The sequence below is a fragment of the Parasteatoda tepidariorum genome, chromosome 3, assembly GCF_043381705.1.
Source record: "Parasteatoda tepidariorum isolate YZ-2023 chromosome 3, CAS_Ptep_4.0, whole genome shotgun sequence".
Taxonomy (NCBI): domain Eukaryota; kingdom Metazoa; phylum Arthropoda; class Arachnida; order Araneae; family Theridiidae; genus Parasteatoda; species Parasteatoda tepidariorum.
The window spans coordinates 9,554,780-9,572,184 of NC_092206.1; the positions used below are offsets into that span (position 1 = coordinate 9,554,780).

Below are 17,405 nucleotides of genomic sequence, written 5' to 3' on the forward strand. Positions count from 1 at the left end.
TAGTGGTAGACACACTACATAAGCAAATTTAAGCTGAATGTTATTGGGTCATCCACTTTATTGGATGGAATACTATAAATGGCTTGAAACCACTCCGAACATTGAACTGAACCCGATATAAACGTTTTTCTAAACAAATCCAAGCTGATGAACAATACATTTATTCCTACTGCATTGAACGTTTGGTTCATATGCATTATAAAATAATAGCTTTCATAAATTGTAGCTTTCAGACTAATTATTATAAATGGTTATTTATGAGAAAGATTTAAAACTCTAGGAAACATTCATTTTCAAGTATTAATTTGGGAAGAAATAGTATTGAAAACAACAGCGAAACTGAATTTTTTTAAGCATTTCTTNTCAATGTGGACCATCCAACGAAGTAGGCGTTACTGCCGATGTAGGCGTATCCAGATCAAAGTGGGCGTTCTTGCCAAGGTAGGCGTGTTCACATCACGTCCGAGTCACCAATGTGGGGAGAGTAGTTACAGACCATGTCAACCTTCATCTATGAAAAGGTACCCCAACATAGAGTCGAGTTAACATGTCTTATATACTAGTGAATTGTAGTTGTAATTTTGTAGTGGTAGATACGCTACATGCCCCTTGCTCCCCTGCCATTATCACGTTCTGGTCGTAAGAATTATATTAGCTTAAATTTTAATTTTAAACTTCAGAAAAAGCTCGAACGCAAACCAAGGCCGAGTCTACAAATGAGCCGTCAACTTTAGACGGGATCGAAAATTTATCCTTGCTATATACAAAAACACGCTAATCACGCGAAAAAATCAATTAATTGGTAATTAGTAAATCAATTTGGTGTTGCAAGCAGAGATAGTCTAAGAAGTTATTCACTTCCTTTTACGGGTACCCCTTTTATAGCTTATTCATTATGCTGCATTAAAATTTTATACCTTTTAACGTCAACTGATTAATCTCCTAACACATAATTTTTTGTTTAAATAAAAAAGAAATTAAATATAACCTTAAATTCAACATTTTTATTTATTTAATTTTTCCTGTTTTAAAATTTTCACTTTTAGTTTTTCTCATGCGCTTTCCAAACATGGCAACGCATTATTTCTAAACCGCAAAAACAATTTTCTGTTTGTGTTGTTTTTCTGCAATAACTTTTTATCTTAGACGCAGTTTCTTTTTGTTTTGTTTAATTATTATTATTAATTTTTATTAGCAGTATTTTTCTCATTAAGTCTTTGCAAAATTTGGGAAGAAAGTTTAAATATGTCTTTGTCAAAAGTTACTCTCTTTACTTTAGCAACTCTGACTGTGATATCGACTCTTGTTGCAAAGCTTCAGAATATTGTTCATGTTAGTAATGACATTGAATATGACGATATTAAGAAGCAAATGGAAGACGACATGTATCCAGGCTCCAGTCTGAAGCATACTGTTTGGTTTTTGCAAGTAATTAACTCTGTTATAGATTATTTTACTGAATATTTTATGTCTTGTGAATTATTGATGTGTTGTACGAGAAAAATTTTGCAAAACAACTGGAGTGCAGTGTTTTCGGACTTTTAGCTTAAATGAATAATCTTGTCGTCAGTTGATATTCTCACTCTATCAAGAATTAAAATAGGTGAAGTTTGAGGCCGTTATTAGACCAGGTAGTAGTTTATGATAGGGTAATTTTTTTACTCCAAAAAGTAATAGATTTCTGTTGTGTTTTTTCCAATCTTTTAAAAACTCTTTAACTGAAATGTTTTAATATTAATGCTAATTTGTCAACAGGAAAGTAATGATATTAACAAAAAAGAAGGGGGAATAACAAAAAATAAATAATATCAACAAGAAATACTAACAGTGACTATATGTTAAACACATTTTATTGAGAACCAAATTTACTTAGTATACAATGTCACCAGCTATTATTTGGTAATTGAATATGAAAATGAAGTGAAACATTCTAAATATAAACTCCCATAAATTTTATTTATACTGAAAAGATATTAAACGCAAGATTCAAAGCTGTTGCAATATTCGATATCGCCTCGCGTTTCTTAAATTGATATAGATAATGCAGGAGCAATGACAAGTTAATTTTTTATAGTTAACAACATTAGGGCATGAAAAGGCGAGTTAACTCATCAACAATTAGCATTGTGTTAATATTGATTAATGTTTATTTATCATCAAACTTACAAAAATATCTATGTATCGAGCCGTGATGGCTCAGGGGATAGAGCTTTCGCTTTCCAATGAAGTGAACCGGGTTCGAATCCCGGCGATGGTTGGTCGATACGGATCTGCATCCGGCTTACACCCACCATAGTGCTCGCATGAAATGTCCATCAGGCTAACCCTGGGAGGTTCTCGTGGTCTTCCTCTTCATGTTACGCAAATGCAGGTTAGTTCCATCAAAAAAAGTCCTCCACAAAAGCAAAATTTCTCCCACTTCTTGATCCAGGAGTTCCCTTGTCTTCTGCATTGGGTTCAAAGCTACAGGGCTACGGAGTTAAACATTAATAGTCATAAACCCAAAAATTGGGTCGGCTGTTCAACGACAGTTATAATATAATTATTATAATATATAAAATAGTTTTAAAAAATTTTATAGTCTTTCTATAAAAAAAGTCTCCATGCCATTCGCCTGGAGCAATGGCAGCGACTATGATTGTTTTTTTAACTATTTCAAATCGGGGTGTTGGGTGAATATTAAAAAGGGGAGATTTCCATATGATGATCTGTGGTAGAACAATTGCCAAGTCTTGGCAACTTCCGGGCAGCAACCCGCGAGAAACAAAAAAGAAAAGAAACATCACTGAAAGGGACCAACTCAAAAGAGATAACTTGTGGCCACCCCCGGGCAAACATCTGCATGTTTTGTTTGTTTGTTTTTTTAAAAAATTGCATGTTTAAATCTTTTTGGCACCTTGGTGATTGTAGTTTACATGAAAATTGGAATTCTCGTTTACGCATTTTTAGTGACTCCATAACGCTGACTACTTTAACCAGAAAATCTGCCTAGCTCTGATTCCGACTGCACAACCCTATCCGTAAGTGTGTTGAATAACCGGGCAATAGTCCTAAATAACCCAATAACATCGCAGAGACTAACTCGAAGGGTATAATTGCCCCCGAGCAAGCAACGATTTTTATTATTTCAGCAAGAAGAACTCTTTGGTGATGATAGTTGACACAAAAAAGTACAAAAGCTGGATGTAATGAATATATTTTTTTACTCTAACTTTTATGTTACTAAGATGAATGTTTATTTTATTCTTTGTCTAGATATCAGATTTACACTTAAGCTTGTTTCATGATCCTCATCGCGGTCCAGATCTGAAAAAATTTTGCACAGAAACAGTTTCTAACATAAAACCTTTTGTTGTTCTTGCTACAGGTAAGATAAAATATCGTTATCTATAATATATCATTAGTTGATTAATATGTGATAAATTTGTGAAATTCAAATTAAAATTAAAAGTTGCGTAAACATGTCTGTAGATTGACTGCATCAAATTATATATACATATAAGTTATTATTAGTTTAATTATAAGTACATATAAGTTACATATATTATACGTAAACTATATAAATATATTGGTATAAATTTTAATGAGAAATTTTGCTTTTGAATGCAAAAATAAACAAATTGAGAAACCCATTTGCTTTTTAATGGTAACCCCGCTATGCTAATATGGCTAAACAACCTACTGCAACTTAATTTATAAGTTTAGTATTGAAGGCAAAATACAAAAAAATAATATAAATTATAGTTTAATTAAATTATAGTTTAATTAAAGAACATCCTTATGAATTTGTAAAGACTCAGACCTAGTTAGTCAGTTATTTATCAAATGAAGAATAAATTAATTAGATCAGGGAGAAAATCAATTTTCTGGATAACTCTTAGCAGAACGGGATAAGTGTTTCATCATTATTTATTTGCACGAGCTTCATATTTAATAAGTTGTAAACGTACTCATATTTAAATAAACATAAAACTAGATGGATGTCATTTAAAGGTGTTATGGCGAATGGAAAAAGTTATAATTTGAAAATTTCATTTAACTTTTTTTCTCAGTTTTTTTTTTCTTTCTTTTTCCAGTCTATTTTGGCCATTAAATAATTTCCATACATTGACTATCTCATTAATTCTCTGTGATAAAAACCTTTGATGTCAGTGAAATCATCAGACTTTAAAAAATCATAACTTTAAGGATGTGCTTATTAGTTATACAGTATAAAAACAATTTTTACTTATATCAGTATTTTATTTTTTAAAACAAAGCAAGCAATTATAATCAATGATTCTTCAGTCAACTTCATCTGTATAATGTTTGAATTTCTTGCCTGTAAAATTCGAATGCTAAAATAGGATGACTTTTGCTTCTAGTAACAGAATTTACCAGTTCCGATGTGCAGAACCATCTCTAGAATTTGCCACTGACCCTAATTCAGTCGGGCAGGCGCTTGATATTTTTGTAAGAATTAGGTTTTGTCTGATGCATAGCAACAATTGCATTTTTGGTAAACGAATGGTAGATAAAAATTATAGACAAAAATATTGGTTTTTGAATTTATAAAATAATACTTAAAGTGAAAGAATCTATTAAGTGGCTAAAGAAGAAAACAAAATTATTAAAGATTATTCTTTATTGAAATCATGAAAAGCATTTATTTGAACCATGAATAAGTTTGCTGTCGAAACTTTTGAAATTATAGATTATTTTAATACTTTGGTTGCATAAACATGTTAAAAATACATTGTGTTTTTAATAGAGGCATATTTTAAAATTTGACTCGCAATTTTGTGCATACTATTCAAGACTATTAAGTGATTCTTTGAAAGAAAAAAAAGTGATAAAAATATTTTTATTTTTAAAAGTTGGGACAATTGTATTTATAGTATGAAATAAGTTATATTGCAGCTTAAGTTTACTATTAATAAGTTAAGCTGTCATGGTTGAACGTATGGACATAAGCTTCTTTTTTCTTATAAAAGCTGAGAACAAAGTCATCAATCTATCGAATAGTGAAAAAAAAATGGATTTACAAATAGAAATCATAATCCCTCAGGATCTGAAAATTATCTTCCTCCAACATGCTTAAGCCAATTTTGAAATTTCCATCCAGCATTTTTTTTCCAACTCTTACTTACCCATTCGAGTGTGTAAAGCTCAAAGCTACATCAGCTAAAACAGGTAGTTATCCAATTGTGCTTTGGGATTAAAATATTCTTTTGATCAAGTGTAGTGGACAGTATTTCCCCCTCAAATAATTCATTGAATGCTTATGCAATTTGATTAAAAATTCCAGATATGTTAAACTGTATTACTGTTTAAAAAAAAATAATAATAACTTTTTTATCTTTGATATTCTATTCTTCTGCAATTCATTTCTAGGCGATTTGGTGGATTCAAGAACTCAGGATCTTTTGGGCTCAGAACAATTCATCGAAGAATGGCAGATGTATCAACAAATTTTACAGGAATCTGCTGTGACCAACATGACAACTTGGCTTGATATCAGGGGCAATCATGGTAATGCATCTGAGAAAATTTTAAGTTTTTAATTCCTGTTTGGTAGGAAAAATAACTAAGTCATTATTACTATGTATCCAGCTAATAGAATTTACCTAACCAATCTGCTTAAATTTAAGTTTGTTTACAACCCTAACACAGCCATAACTGATACTATTATTGTGAAAATTAAACTAAATCTAGCATGCATACATCTAAATTAGCACATTGGTAGATAACATGGTGCGTAGCGTTTTTAAAAAGTGCTTAAAAATGCTTATTATCGATTTTCTTTTTTTAAAAGCCCTTAAAGGTGATTTTTTTTCATTGGGTGTTTTTAAAAAGTGCTTAATTTTCCCTTTTTGAAAATTATTTTTTTTCTTTGCCATATCAATTTTTACCTCGTATTATGCAAAAGTATGCTTTCCACATTGTTCTATTCAATGTTTTCACAATTCATTTAACCGCAGTCTATTTCAGCGTACCTTCGGTCCTTAGTATATGAAAGTGCCAGTCATTTCACAGGTTTGATGAAATAGTTGTGTCCACATATGCATAGAGTGAGCTGGTTTCTGTGAAATTATTGCACTCTCACATGCAACTCTTGCATGATATTTTTAATTTTAAGCTTCATTTTCCACCCTCTGAAATCTTTTGATCATTTTTTAATGGCTGATATAATCAAAAGAAGAGTTAATCAAAAACTAGTTATTTGATCTTGATCATGTAAAGTCTATTATTTTGCATTTTGTTAATGTATATAGTGTTTAAAAATGTTTTTTGAGTGCTTAAAAAGTACTTAAAAGTTTTGAAATTTTAAAAGTTGCAAGATTTGGCTACGCACCCTGGATAAAAAATTATACACACAAAAAAGTTTGCAGTTTCTTAACCTGGGAGTCTAGTTTGAATCTCCCCTATCTTTGATAATTTTTGACTCCCAGATTGTTTCCTTTCTTCCATATTTTTGAATCTGTTTAAAAAAAAAATTTGAAATAGTACATTTTTGATTTGATTTTTTCAATTTAAAATTTTTTCTGTACTAGTTTTTAGCAAAATTAAGGTTCAACGGTGAGGTTTCTCAGTATATTTAAATCCAATAAATTAGTTAAAAGTTATTTGAGGTTTATTTGCTTTAAGCACTGTTCACATTTCTTGTTTTTTATTAAAATGTGTTTAACCTAAATTATTTTTAGGTTTGCAGAATACTGAATTATTTATTGCTGTTTCGTAAGATTCTTTTATCTTTCATGTTGTAGATAATTTTAACGTCCTTACTTCAGATGATCGAAGTAATTTTTTCAGGTAAGAATAATGTTACATTTTCAAAAAATCCTTTTTTTCATAATTTTACTTATGGTATTTTATTTTTTATTGCATATTCCTTTTTGCGATAGTGTTACTTAATCATATGAATAGTTCTGTCACAATGGTTTAAGGGTGCAGCAAATTTTTAGAGCCTAATATTTCTCCGAACGCAATTATATTGGTTTGAAGTTTCCCCCAAAATTATTGTGCTTTTTTAGTTAAATGATATACCAAATGACGCCCAGTGGCTGAGCGGTAGCGCTTCACGCTGTTGTGCCACAGGTTCCTGGTTCGATCCTCGGGCCGGGCAAGGCTGACTCAGTGTTTCATCCCTTCAGTGGGTCGATAAATGAGTACCAAGCTTGCTTGGGAACTAAACACTGGGGGTTCCGCGTTCGGCTTGCCACCTCACCGGAACATCTGCTCCTGCACCCCAGAGCCCAAGGTCAAGAAAACTGAGATGGGCACAGTAGGCCTTGGCCCTCAAGGGCTGTCGCGCCGCTGAGTTTAGTTTAGTTTTATATACCAAATATTTTTACAAGGGCCGGGATAGCCTGATTGGTAGGGCACTGGGCCCATGTCCAAGAGTTCGTGGGTTACATACCCGCCGGCCGAAGACTCCCCGTGTAGTACATGGTGACTGATGCGTGTTAAATATGCCTAGTCGCAAAGTCCTCCATGTTCCCCTAACAAATCGATATCTCAGGGGTTACCAATCCAGGAATTTCCTTGTCTTCTGAATTGGTTCAAAATTAAAGGCTATGGAATTGAACATTGGTAGTCCTAAACCTAAAATTGAGTCCGCTGTTCAACGACCAATAAAAAATATATATTTATATTTTTAGAAAGCCAAGTTCAAATAGATTTGATTAATTGAAGATTAGATTAATTGAAATATTAATATTCACATTTTAACTAATTTTTGACATTTTTTTTAACAAAGAACTTAATTTTACACAATTCATGAATAAACAGAATGTGTATAAAAAATAAGAATTAAAATCTAATGAAATAGTAATAATTTATAAAACTTAATGAATTCAAATTGACATATAATGGTATTTATGTTGTTTTTAATATAACTTAAAATATTATTTTTCTTTTTTGACAGTAAGTTAGTTTAGGCAGAACAAAAATTTCTCCTGAGCTGCCTGAATTACCCCTAAACCTCTTTCGTTCAATCGGGCCTATTCTTCTCCCCTGCAGTGATCTAGATCAGAGTGGGAGAAAATTTTATTTGTTCCTTAATGGTTTTTTTTTTTTTACTTGATAGTTTTATCATTCATAGCAATATCTTAAAAGCGAAACAGGCAATTACTAAGAATTAAGAGATGTTTTTTTTTCAACATTTTTAAACTGATTGAATATACATTCTTCATATAGAGTGAAAAAAATATAAATAATCAATATTAGTCAGCACTAAGACTATGAAACCTTTCTCAAAACCTGAAAGATATCTGGGTCATTTCCTTGATGCCTCTTATGCATTAAAAATTGATCTCCTAATTAACTTAATGTGGATAATTTTTTCATTAAGACAATACATTGAAGTATACAAATCAATGACCAGAAGAACTTTAAAATTAAAATTTAGTCTTAGTTTTAAATTATAATTGTTGCTCCCTCACCTAAAAGTTTTAAAAATGCATAAAGAATTTAAAAAAAAAAAAACTCAATAAAGGAATAAACATAGGACAATAATTTAAATGTTTTAATTGAAAAGTTAGCATTTTTTAAAGAAATAGATTGTATCAAGAATTTGGAAGAAATATTAAAATTTTTAAAAAACATTTTTTCAAAAACAATTCATTGTGTTAACTTTATATTTTTATAATACTAAGAGAAAAAATCTGAACTGATAAAATCGGTCTTAACTCTGCCACTCGGGTAGCGTTGCTTTTAGGGATGTCATATGGTCCAAGAAAAACTGAGTAATGTAAGCATTAGTTTCGAAAAGACTTTCTTCTTTGCCGTCTTTAATTTTAAACTTTTTTTTTTCTAGTTTCATTGTGAAATATCTAGAATAAACATTCTAAATATTGACCTAGATTAAATGAAAATAGCTAATAGATAATTACAAGATAATAGGGATCAACTTACATCTTACAATTTATTCATTTTAAATCAGAACACCCAGAAATATGTATGTTTTTATCTACGTGTGTGAAATCAATGTTTGAAAATAATTAATGAAACCTAGTTTTAATAATTTGCACTAAATATGCTAAGTATTATTGAATCTGAAATATATGACAAAATATAGTTATAAAAATTATAAAAGTCTCAAAAAAATATTAATTCTAAATGTGCAGGCAATTTATAAAGTCATAGAACAATCAAAAATGATATAAGTAAAAAAACTGATAAGTAATTAATAAAAAGTTATAAAAAGAAGCATAAAATATTTGTTATCATGTATCAAAGAAAAATAATCCATTTTGTTTCGACGTATCTTTTTCAACCTTACATTATACCATCCGCATAGTTTTTATTTTCTGCAAATAATAATCATTTCTTGAAAAACTTATTTTTACTGCTTTTTAATTAGGCTGTTTTGTATATTTCTAAGGATTTTTCAGTTTTTATTTTTAATATTTTAACACGCGCATATGCATGTAAACGGATGTAAAAGCAAATCAGAAGACCAAAAAAACGTTTAAACACAATAATAATTTTTTAAAAAAATTTCTGCTTCATGCATTTCAATTACTAAATTTTATGTATGACTATTATTTATTCTTCCTTTTCAGGGAAGGAATCTTTACACACATTCTATTATATTACAAGAGCTGTTTTTAAGTAAGGGCGGTTTGAAAATAAAAACAAAAGAAAATTTTCTTGAAACAAATTAATTTTTGATTCTACATTTGTTTCACTTTTTTTCAAAATAGTTGTCAAGTTTGCTTAAATGCATATCATACCTTACAACTAAATTTGGAATACCCTCTTCATAGTAATTTGCCACCTGCTTTGATAACTAAGAGGTCATGACCTTTTTCATGTCTTCACCATCTTTGTACTGGTGGCCGCCAAAATCATGTTTGAAACATCGGAAAAGATTAAAATCACTTAGCGCAAGGTCTGGGCTGTATTGTGGTGTGGTCGAGAACTTCCCAGCTAAAAGAGTCCAATAAAGCTCGGAACTGAGCTGTGAAGAGAGTCGTTGTCATAAAGTAGCAAAATTTCGTGTCGGCATGCTGTTTGGAAGCTTCGTGAACTTCACAAATGTGCCGGTGAATGTATGCAGCAGACAGGTGTTTTGCCAACTAAAAATGCATCACTGAACCTAACCTCATACACGGCGGATAATTTGTTAAACTTGAACATTTTAACAACATGAAACTGACCGTAGATGTTATCTACACAGCTGTAACTAAGCACAGTTGTTCCCAAGGAATGCCAGGACACAATGCAAGTTCTCTATGCAACACACATGTCACCTATTAGTGTACACAACAAAACTGCCCTTACTTACAAAAACAGCCCTCATATTTTAACTATTAAAAAAAATGGAATTTTGATAAATCTTTTGTTAGCATGTGGATTGATGCACAGGCTTCTTTTTTTTTTCTTTTTTTTTTTTTGTTACCCTACCCTATCTGGTTTTTTTTTCCAAGATGTTTTGATTTTATCTTGAATTTTGTACTTTTATTTTGATTGTATCTACAAATACACACCCGCATATATATACAGACATATAGGAGTGAAGAGACACACAAGGTTGCTTGTGAGTGCTCAATTTTTTCACGCATTATTTTTTCTTCTTCCTTAAACAATGCTTTTCAATTTACCCTTTGATTGCGTTTGGTGCAGCCTATGTACCAGTTGAAGAAACTTCTCTCCCTGCCGTGCTAGATCTGCATTTGTTCTACACACTTGCTTAATTTCTTTTTGAATGGCTGAAAAATTATTCTCTGTTATTATCAGTTTTGAGGGATGATAATTTCTTTCATTCCATTTGTAGTACTAGTTATATTAAATTTGAGATATTTTAAGATGCACCATTTTTTCGAATCTTTCCAATGCAAATTTGACTCTAGTTTGTTTCTTTCCTATTAGATTTTTTGTTAGTTATGTTTAACATAAGTTTACATTTTTGTGAATTTTTTATTTGCGTTTTTCATAATATTTTATTTGCGTTTCAGAAATGTTCTTATGTTGATTAAACACAATTTAAATTTAATTGCACTCATATTATTTGCATATCTTTATTTTTCTTTACGACTTTTTTCTTATAATTTTAATTAATATTGGCCTGTAAATTCCCTTAGTCTTGTATTTTTCCTTTCAGTCACATTTATAGTTCTGAGAGTAATAAGAGTTGGCATAATTTAAATCACTTGATTTTTTCAAATAAAAATAATTTATAAATGCTTTTGTAGAGTTGCCCTTATATTCGCAATTCTTAATATCCTTTTTTATTAAATATAAATTTTTTTGATTTTCTTTTTAAATCTAGCAATTTTACGTAAATTTATGTAGAAACCCGCAAAAGTCTAGGAAACAATTTCTTCTTTCTGAGTATGATAAAAGAGTAGTGTGTTATTGCCAAAATAAGTCTAGTATTAATGAAATCTAAGTAAATATTTGTGTTGATGTTTACGTAGTCAAAATATAGCCACTTCATGTTTTACGTACCTTTTCGTTTGGACAACAGGAGTCATTATATTGAGCATTCATTCTCTGGGGGACCTTCTCTTGTACCCAGCCAAGAGCCCCCGAAGAAGTGAGTTCAGGCCTGCTTCCAGGTTACAAAATAGTAATGTTTAATTCCAGTACCATTTCTCCGATTTTCTTCTAAGAAGTTGCAAACGAGTAAAAAAAAAATTTTGATTCATATAATTTGTAAAAACTTTTATAAATATGGATAGTTTAATTAGAAAATCACCCATGCATACTCATGTAATTCCTAGGCTTTCTAACTAATATTTATTCATATAATTCAAATATATTCTAATTAAATATATTAGTTTCTAAGATGGGCGATGCTAAATAAAAAAAAGAAATTTACTTAAAATGTTTTAATATTTATCTACTAAATGTCAACATATTTCCTGTTTGAATTCATATTTTATATACAGTTAAACCTCATGTTATGGACACCTCTCAATGCGGATATATTTTTAATTCCCTGTGAACCATTATGTACATTCTCCGCAAAATGGACACTCTCGTAACCAGACATGGACAGTCATTTTTGTCCTGAAACGGTATTTTCTACCTCTTCAAACCAGACACCATTTTTTCTAAATTAGAAGAAAAAAAAATTATTTTTGCTTTGAATTCCAAGAAAAAAAATTTTGCAGCTTTAAACCATTTTTAAAGCATGTAAATTTTTTGCCTTGTCCATAACCATTGTTAAGCTTTTTCACTATTGAAGAATCAATCTTTCTCCTGCCACCTTGTCTTATCTTTGCAAAGAAAGGAGAGAAAATGATACTGCTCTTGTGAAATAATTTGGACTGCAGCATCTTTTCATCTGGACAACACAGATTATGTGACCCCACAAGCTGAAATGACATCCTAAATGCTCTCAATGCTTCTTCCCTTCTGAAAGTTTCTTTCATTCACAGAAATAAAGTCTTTGAGGTATTTATGTAAATGAAACATTTTTTCAGACACTTGATAGATGATTAATTGTGAATATATCAACTCCATGTGTCCTCATACCATACAGGTCTTTTCTTTTGCTTTCTTTCTTTTTGTGAATTGCGGGAGACTTACTTACCAGGAGAAGAGCCGGATTATACCTTTCGTAGGCCCTAGGCACAGACGTTTATGGGCCCTCTCCTCCTTCCCCCACTCCTCCCCTCTTTTCAAAATATATGCTAAAATTTTCTTGCATATTTTTTTTANATATCTGTGCTAATAGGAAAATTATATTCGTTTATCTGTAGCTGCATCTAGAATTATGTATTTATATCAAACTTTCTAATATATTTTTTAAATATATTAAAAAATATATTTGTATATTTATTTATAAATATATTTTTTAAGTAAATATATTTTTTAATACATTTATACAGAAAAAAAACATTTTTTAAAGTTTAAATAAATATCCTTGTAGATAGTTAGTGCAGATTATTTAATTATTTCGATATTATTGAAAATATTGTAAAAACGATTTATGATGTTAAACTTCGTTATTAGGGTACCCTTTCCGTAAACGGACAATTCTCTAAAGCAGTTTTCTCAGTCCCGAGAGTGTCCGCTTAACCGAGGTTTCACTGTATATATATATGTATTATATAATTGCTTGACAAATTTAAAATTACTTTTTTTTCCATAATTTAGTAATTGATTGTGTTTAACTTTAAAGGAAATATTCTGTACAAGGAGGTCATCATAGGCGCTCATATAAATATACATTACTGCATGATTCTGAGTCATACGATTTCATCGGCATTGATGCTTGCATGAATCCTGGCCCCAAACGACCTTTTAATTTTTTAGGAGTACTTCAGAAAGTGAGTTTATCCTCTTCTTTTTTAACCATCAAAGTTTACTCTTAAAAATGTTTAATGTCTGTTAATGTTATCTTTGATATTGTATCTTCATTGGCATGTGTGATAATGGAATGTCACAAAATTTGAATTGTAACCACCTTTTCTTTGGTATTAATAATAATGACTCTTTGCAGGGTTAGTAGTTGTCTTGATCAAAATTGTTATTTGCCCAATTATTCCTGATTTTTGTTTGTGTTCAGAGCATTCTATTTTCTGTGAATGCAAATGTAGATCTTAAAATAATTGACTTGAAAAATTAAAAGATATGGCTTTTCGATAATTTTTTTTTTTAATTAATAATGCTAGTGAAAATTACAAAATTTGATAGTAAACACTTAAGGACAGTCTTCTAATTACATGCATGATTCAGGTATATTGCTTTACTAGCAGGAATTAAGACTTGCCAATTGCAACAGCCAGTTTGTTGTTCTACACTAACTCACCACTAGCGCTTAGAAGGTGTTAACAAATGCAAGTTTGTGTAAATGATAAAAAACTGGTAACAAAATATTCTGGTAAAAAATAAAATATACTTTCAACTAAATATTTTCAGGAACAAAAATAATGTAAGAATGTCATAATTTGCTTGAAAAATCTTAATTACAACTAAAGATCCGGTTTTTCAATCCTAAAATAATAATTGATATAAAAAAATAACTCCAAAAAAAAATTTTTTTTTATTTTTATCTCAAAGCGGATTGGCAAAAGAGAAGATACGTAAATGAAATAACATTTTTTTAAAGAAATATTAATAATAAAAGCGAATATTATAAAAAAGACAGGTTCTTAATTAAGATTTTCTTGATAATAACTAAGAAAGCTTATTTTATGTTGACCTATTTCAGGATGAGTATGCTCACATTCAAAGACTTCAGGAAGAGGCAAAGGGAAACATGACCATTTGGTTTGGTCATTATCCTACCTCCACTATTATTGCTCCCTATCCAGGGGCTAGAGAATTAATGAGGTGGGTTTTTTTTTTCTTTTGCTTTATAATATTAAATATATATGTTATCGTGAATGACCGAAATTGGTGATTGTTGACAATCACAGTTGCTTTGGTAAATGTCCGAAATATATACTAGATCTAGTTCAGTGACACTGTGTGATATACATTTGCCCGGTATGCACTACATCAATGTTATTTTAAGGTCAAGTACCCTTTCCGTAAATGGACAACTCTCGTAAACACAATTTTTTCAGTCCCAAGAGTGTCCCATAGCTGCCAACTCTATTGGAATTTCCAGCAAACTACTGGATTTTATTAGTTTCTCCTGGTCTACTGTTTTATTTAAAATTCTGGTGTTGTAACTCCCATAAAACACTCTTTATAAAGTGTGTGTTATAAGATCGTTTACTGAATATTCAGTGTTGATCTTATATGATAATTATTGCGAAATATACTTTTACTTAAAACACATTTAAAAATTTGAATATTTTTTCTGTCATTTATGTTGACTTCTGTCTAGAGCTATTGCATACTAGATGCATCACAACCAATAAGATTACTGTTATTTTCATATCATGGATATACTGCCAAAAGTAATTATATTTTGTAAAAATGAGATTATGTCTCTAAACCATGTAATTCAGGGTTGCCACTCAACAAAGAGAATAGGGAAACAGGGAATTTAAAAATCACCTAAAAAAACAGGGAATTTTGTTTCTTATTTTCATTTTTTAAAAAATGGTAACCACTCAGAAATGCAATCTATGGCATAATTAGGGATGATATTTCAGCTATATGAAACTATTTCATTTACTATAGCATTATTTGTTTTAAGTATGTTCAGCTGTTCCTTTTTTCCTTATGTTTTCCAGTGATTCTATTTTTTCTCTTAATATATTGTGTATAATATGTACAGGGAGAAACACAGGGAATATTTTTCCCAAATTTGAGTGGCAACACTGGTTTTATTATCACTTTATAGTGTTATTGTTCTTTGAATAAAACTCATTGCCTGAAAAACATTCTCATTTGCACAGTTAGTTTTGAAAAAAGTTAATGCATTTGCTAGACTTTACTTTTAGCTGTCTGCGAAATGTTAAACAAATTTTTCCTAGAAAGGAGGGAATAGCTGAGCTGGATAGGCGGAAATACGTAGGAATTTCAAGAAACACTGAATTATCAATCGCTAAAATGGGTTTGCTTCTTTAAAAGTTAAAGTTCTTTAAAAAGCCTAGTCTCCAATTGACTTAACATTGTACCAACCAAATATATTTTATTTCCTCGTTAAATCAGAGCTTGTTGTAAGTGGGTGTGTTTAGTTTCTTTGTTTATTATAGTAAATGTATCTAATTTTTATAGGTCAAGTGGTCCTTATCTCTGTGGTCATCTACATACATTTGGTGGCATGATACCACGCATGTATACTTTACAATCAACTGGAAATTTGGAACTAGAATTAGCTGACTGGAAAGATAACAGAAAGTAAATGTTTTAGTAACATTTTATATTGTGATACTAGTTGTTTTATTTTGGGGGGCTTTAAAAAGTTCTTTAAGTCTGTACACGGTCACTTGTACAATGCAAGGAAATTCATTTGTAAAGGTCTCTTATCCCTATTCTTCTAGCAAATATTTTTCATTTTGAACCAGTTCATGGAATACTTCTTGTCAAGGAATAGAACTATATCTAATGATCTACAACAAAAATTCCACACGAATGCAGCGAATTTTCATTTGTTAAATTATTGCTATTCTTGTTTAATGTGAATAATTCAAGAAAAGAATTCTAATTTAGTTAGGTTTTCTCTGTACGCAATACTTACTACAGGGTCTCTGCGCACTTGGAAAGTCATGAATTTCAGTCGTTAACAAATTTTGTCATGAAATGTCATGATTTTAACTGTTTCTTTGAAAAAAAATCACAGAAAGTCATAGATTTAGGTTTCCAAAAAATCTAATTTTTAAAATGAAATTAACCCCGTCCCAATTTCATGGTGTTCCGAATATTTAAATTTGAAACAAAATCTCCACTCACTGTCATATTTTATTAAAGTATAAAATGTTTTTAACATGCTCTTTAAAAATGGTGTTCTTTCAAAAAATGAAAGAAAAAACATCACTTCTGTGATTTTAGAATTTTTGTTATTATTTATCTTTTTTATTTTATCAATTTAAAATTCTAGCTGGAGCAAGCCAGTCATTGGGAAATTTTTTTTAATTCTGAAATGAGAAGAGAAAAATCAGGAGTATTTCTTTCCTTTCCAATGAACAAGAAAAATATCTTTAGAATATAATTCTGCAGGAAAAAAAAATTTAGCTTTTGTATTTTTTCAGCTATTTTATTTCTTCAACTCTTTCTTTACTCTGTTTTTTTACTTTTTTTTTTTTAATGGCGAGCACGTGGAACTATTGTCCATTGGCCACACAAAGTGCCAGAACTGCTAACTCTCTTTTCGTTACCCAGTGGGCGTCTGTGGCGAAGCCATGGCGGTGGAGCAGCGTCGCCCACCTCGCACTACCACAATCCGTTTAGAGGGTGGGTCACATTCACACACAAAGGAGAAAGGACATAGAACACAGATAGAGAGAAAGCAACATTGTTCAAGTAGCCTACAGANTTTTTGTTATTATTTATCTTTTTTATTTTATCAATTTAAAATTCTAGCTGGAGCAAGCCAGTCATTGGGAAATTTTTTTTAATTCTGAAATGAGAAGAGAAAAATCAGGAGTATTTCTTTCCTTTCCAATGAACAAGAAAAATATCTTTAGAATATAATTCTGCAGGAAAAAAAAATTTAGCTTTTGTATTTTTTTCAGCTATTTCATTTCTTCAACTCTTTCTTTACTCTGTTTTTTTACTTTTTTTTTTAATTGCGGGCACTTGGAACTATTGTCCATTGGCCACAGAAAGTGCCAGAACTGCTAACTCTCTTTTCGTTACCCAGTGGGCGTCTGTGGCGAAGCCATGGCGGTGGAGCAGCGTCGCCCATGTTGCACTATCACAATCCGTTTATAGGGCGGGTCACATTCACACACAAAGGAGAAAGGACATAGAACACAGATAGAGAGAAAGATACATCCATGCCTTGCCCGGGATTCGAACCCAGAACCTTTCTGATGCAAGGACAGTTCCCTACACAGGCCAGTCGACTGTTT

The 17,405-nt window shown here is 30.7% G+C and overlaps 1 protein-coding gene across 2 annotated transcripts in view; it reads left to right on the top strand.

The window, feature by feature from the left end:
* The first annotated feature begins 944 nt into the window (after positions 1-944).
* Positions 945-17,405, top strand: part of LOC107441481 (transmembrane protein 62) — a 31,643-nt gene continuing 15,182 nt past the window's right edge. The window contains exons 1-7 of one of the 2 annotated variants that reach the window (XM_016054759.3): positions 945-1,428; positions 3,256-3,367; positions 5,374-5,511; positions 6,747-6,792; positions 13,115-13,262; positions 14,147-14,268; positions 15,610-15,732. In XM_016054759.3, the coding sequence (XP_015910245.2) occupies positions 1,246-1,428; positions 3,256-3,367; positions 5,374-5,511; positions 6,747-6,792; positions 13,115-13,262; positions 14,147-14,268; positions 15,610-15,732 (872 nt within the window). In that variant the 5' untranslated portion in view covers positions 945-1,245. The remainder of the gene's footprint in view (positions 1,429-3,255; positions 3,368-5,373; positions 5,512-6,746; positions 6,793-13,114; positions 13,263-14,146; positions 14,269-15,609; positions 15,733-17,405) is intronic. The other variant, XR_011636344.1, reaches the window with a different exon arrangement.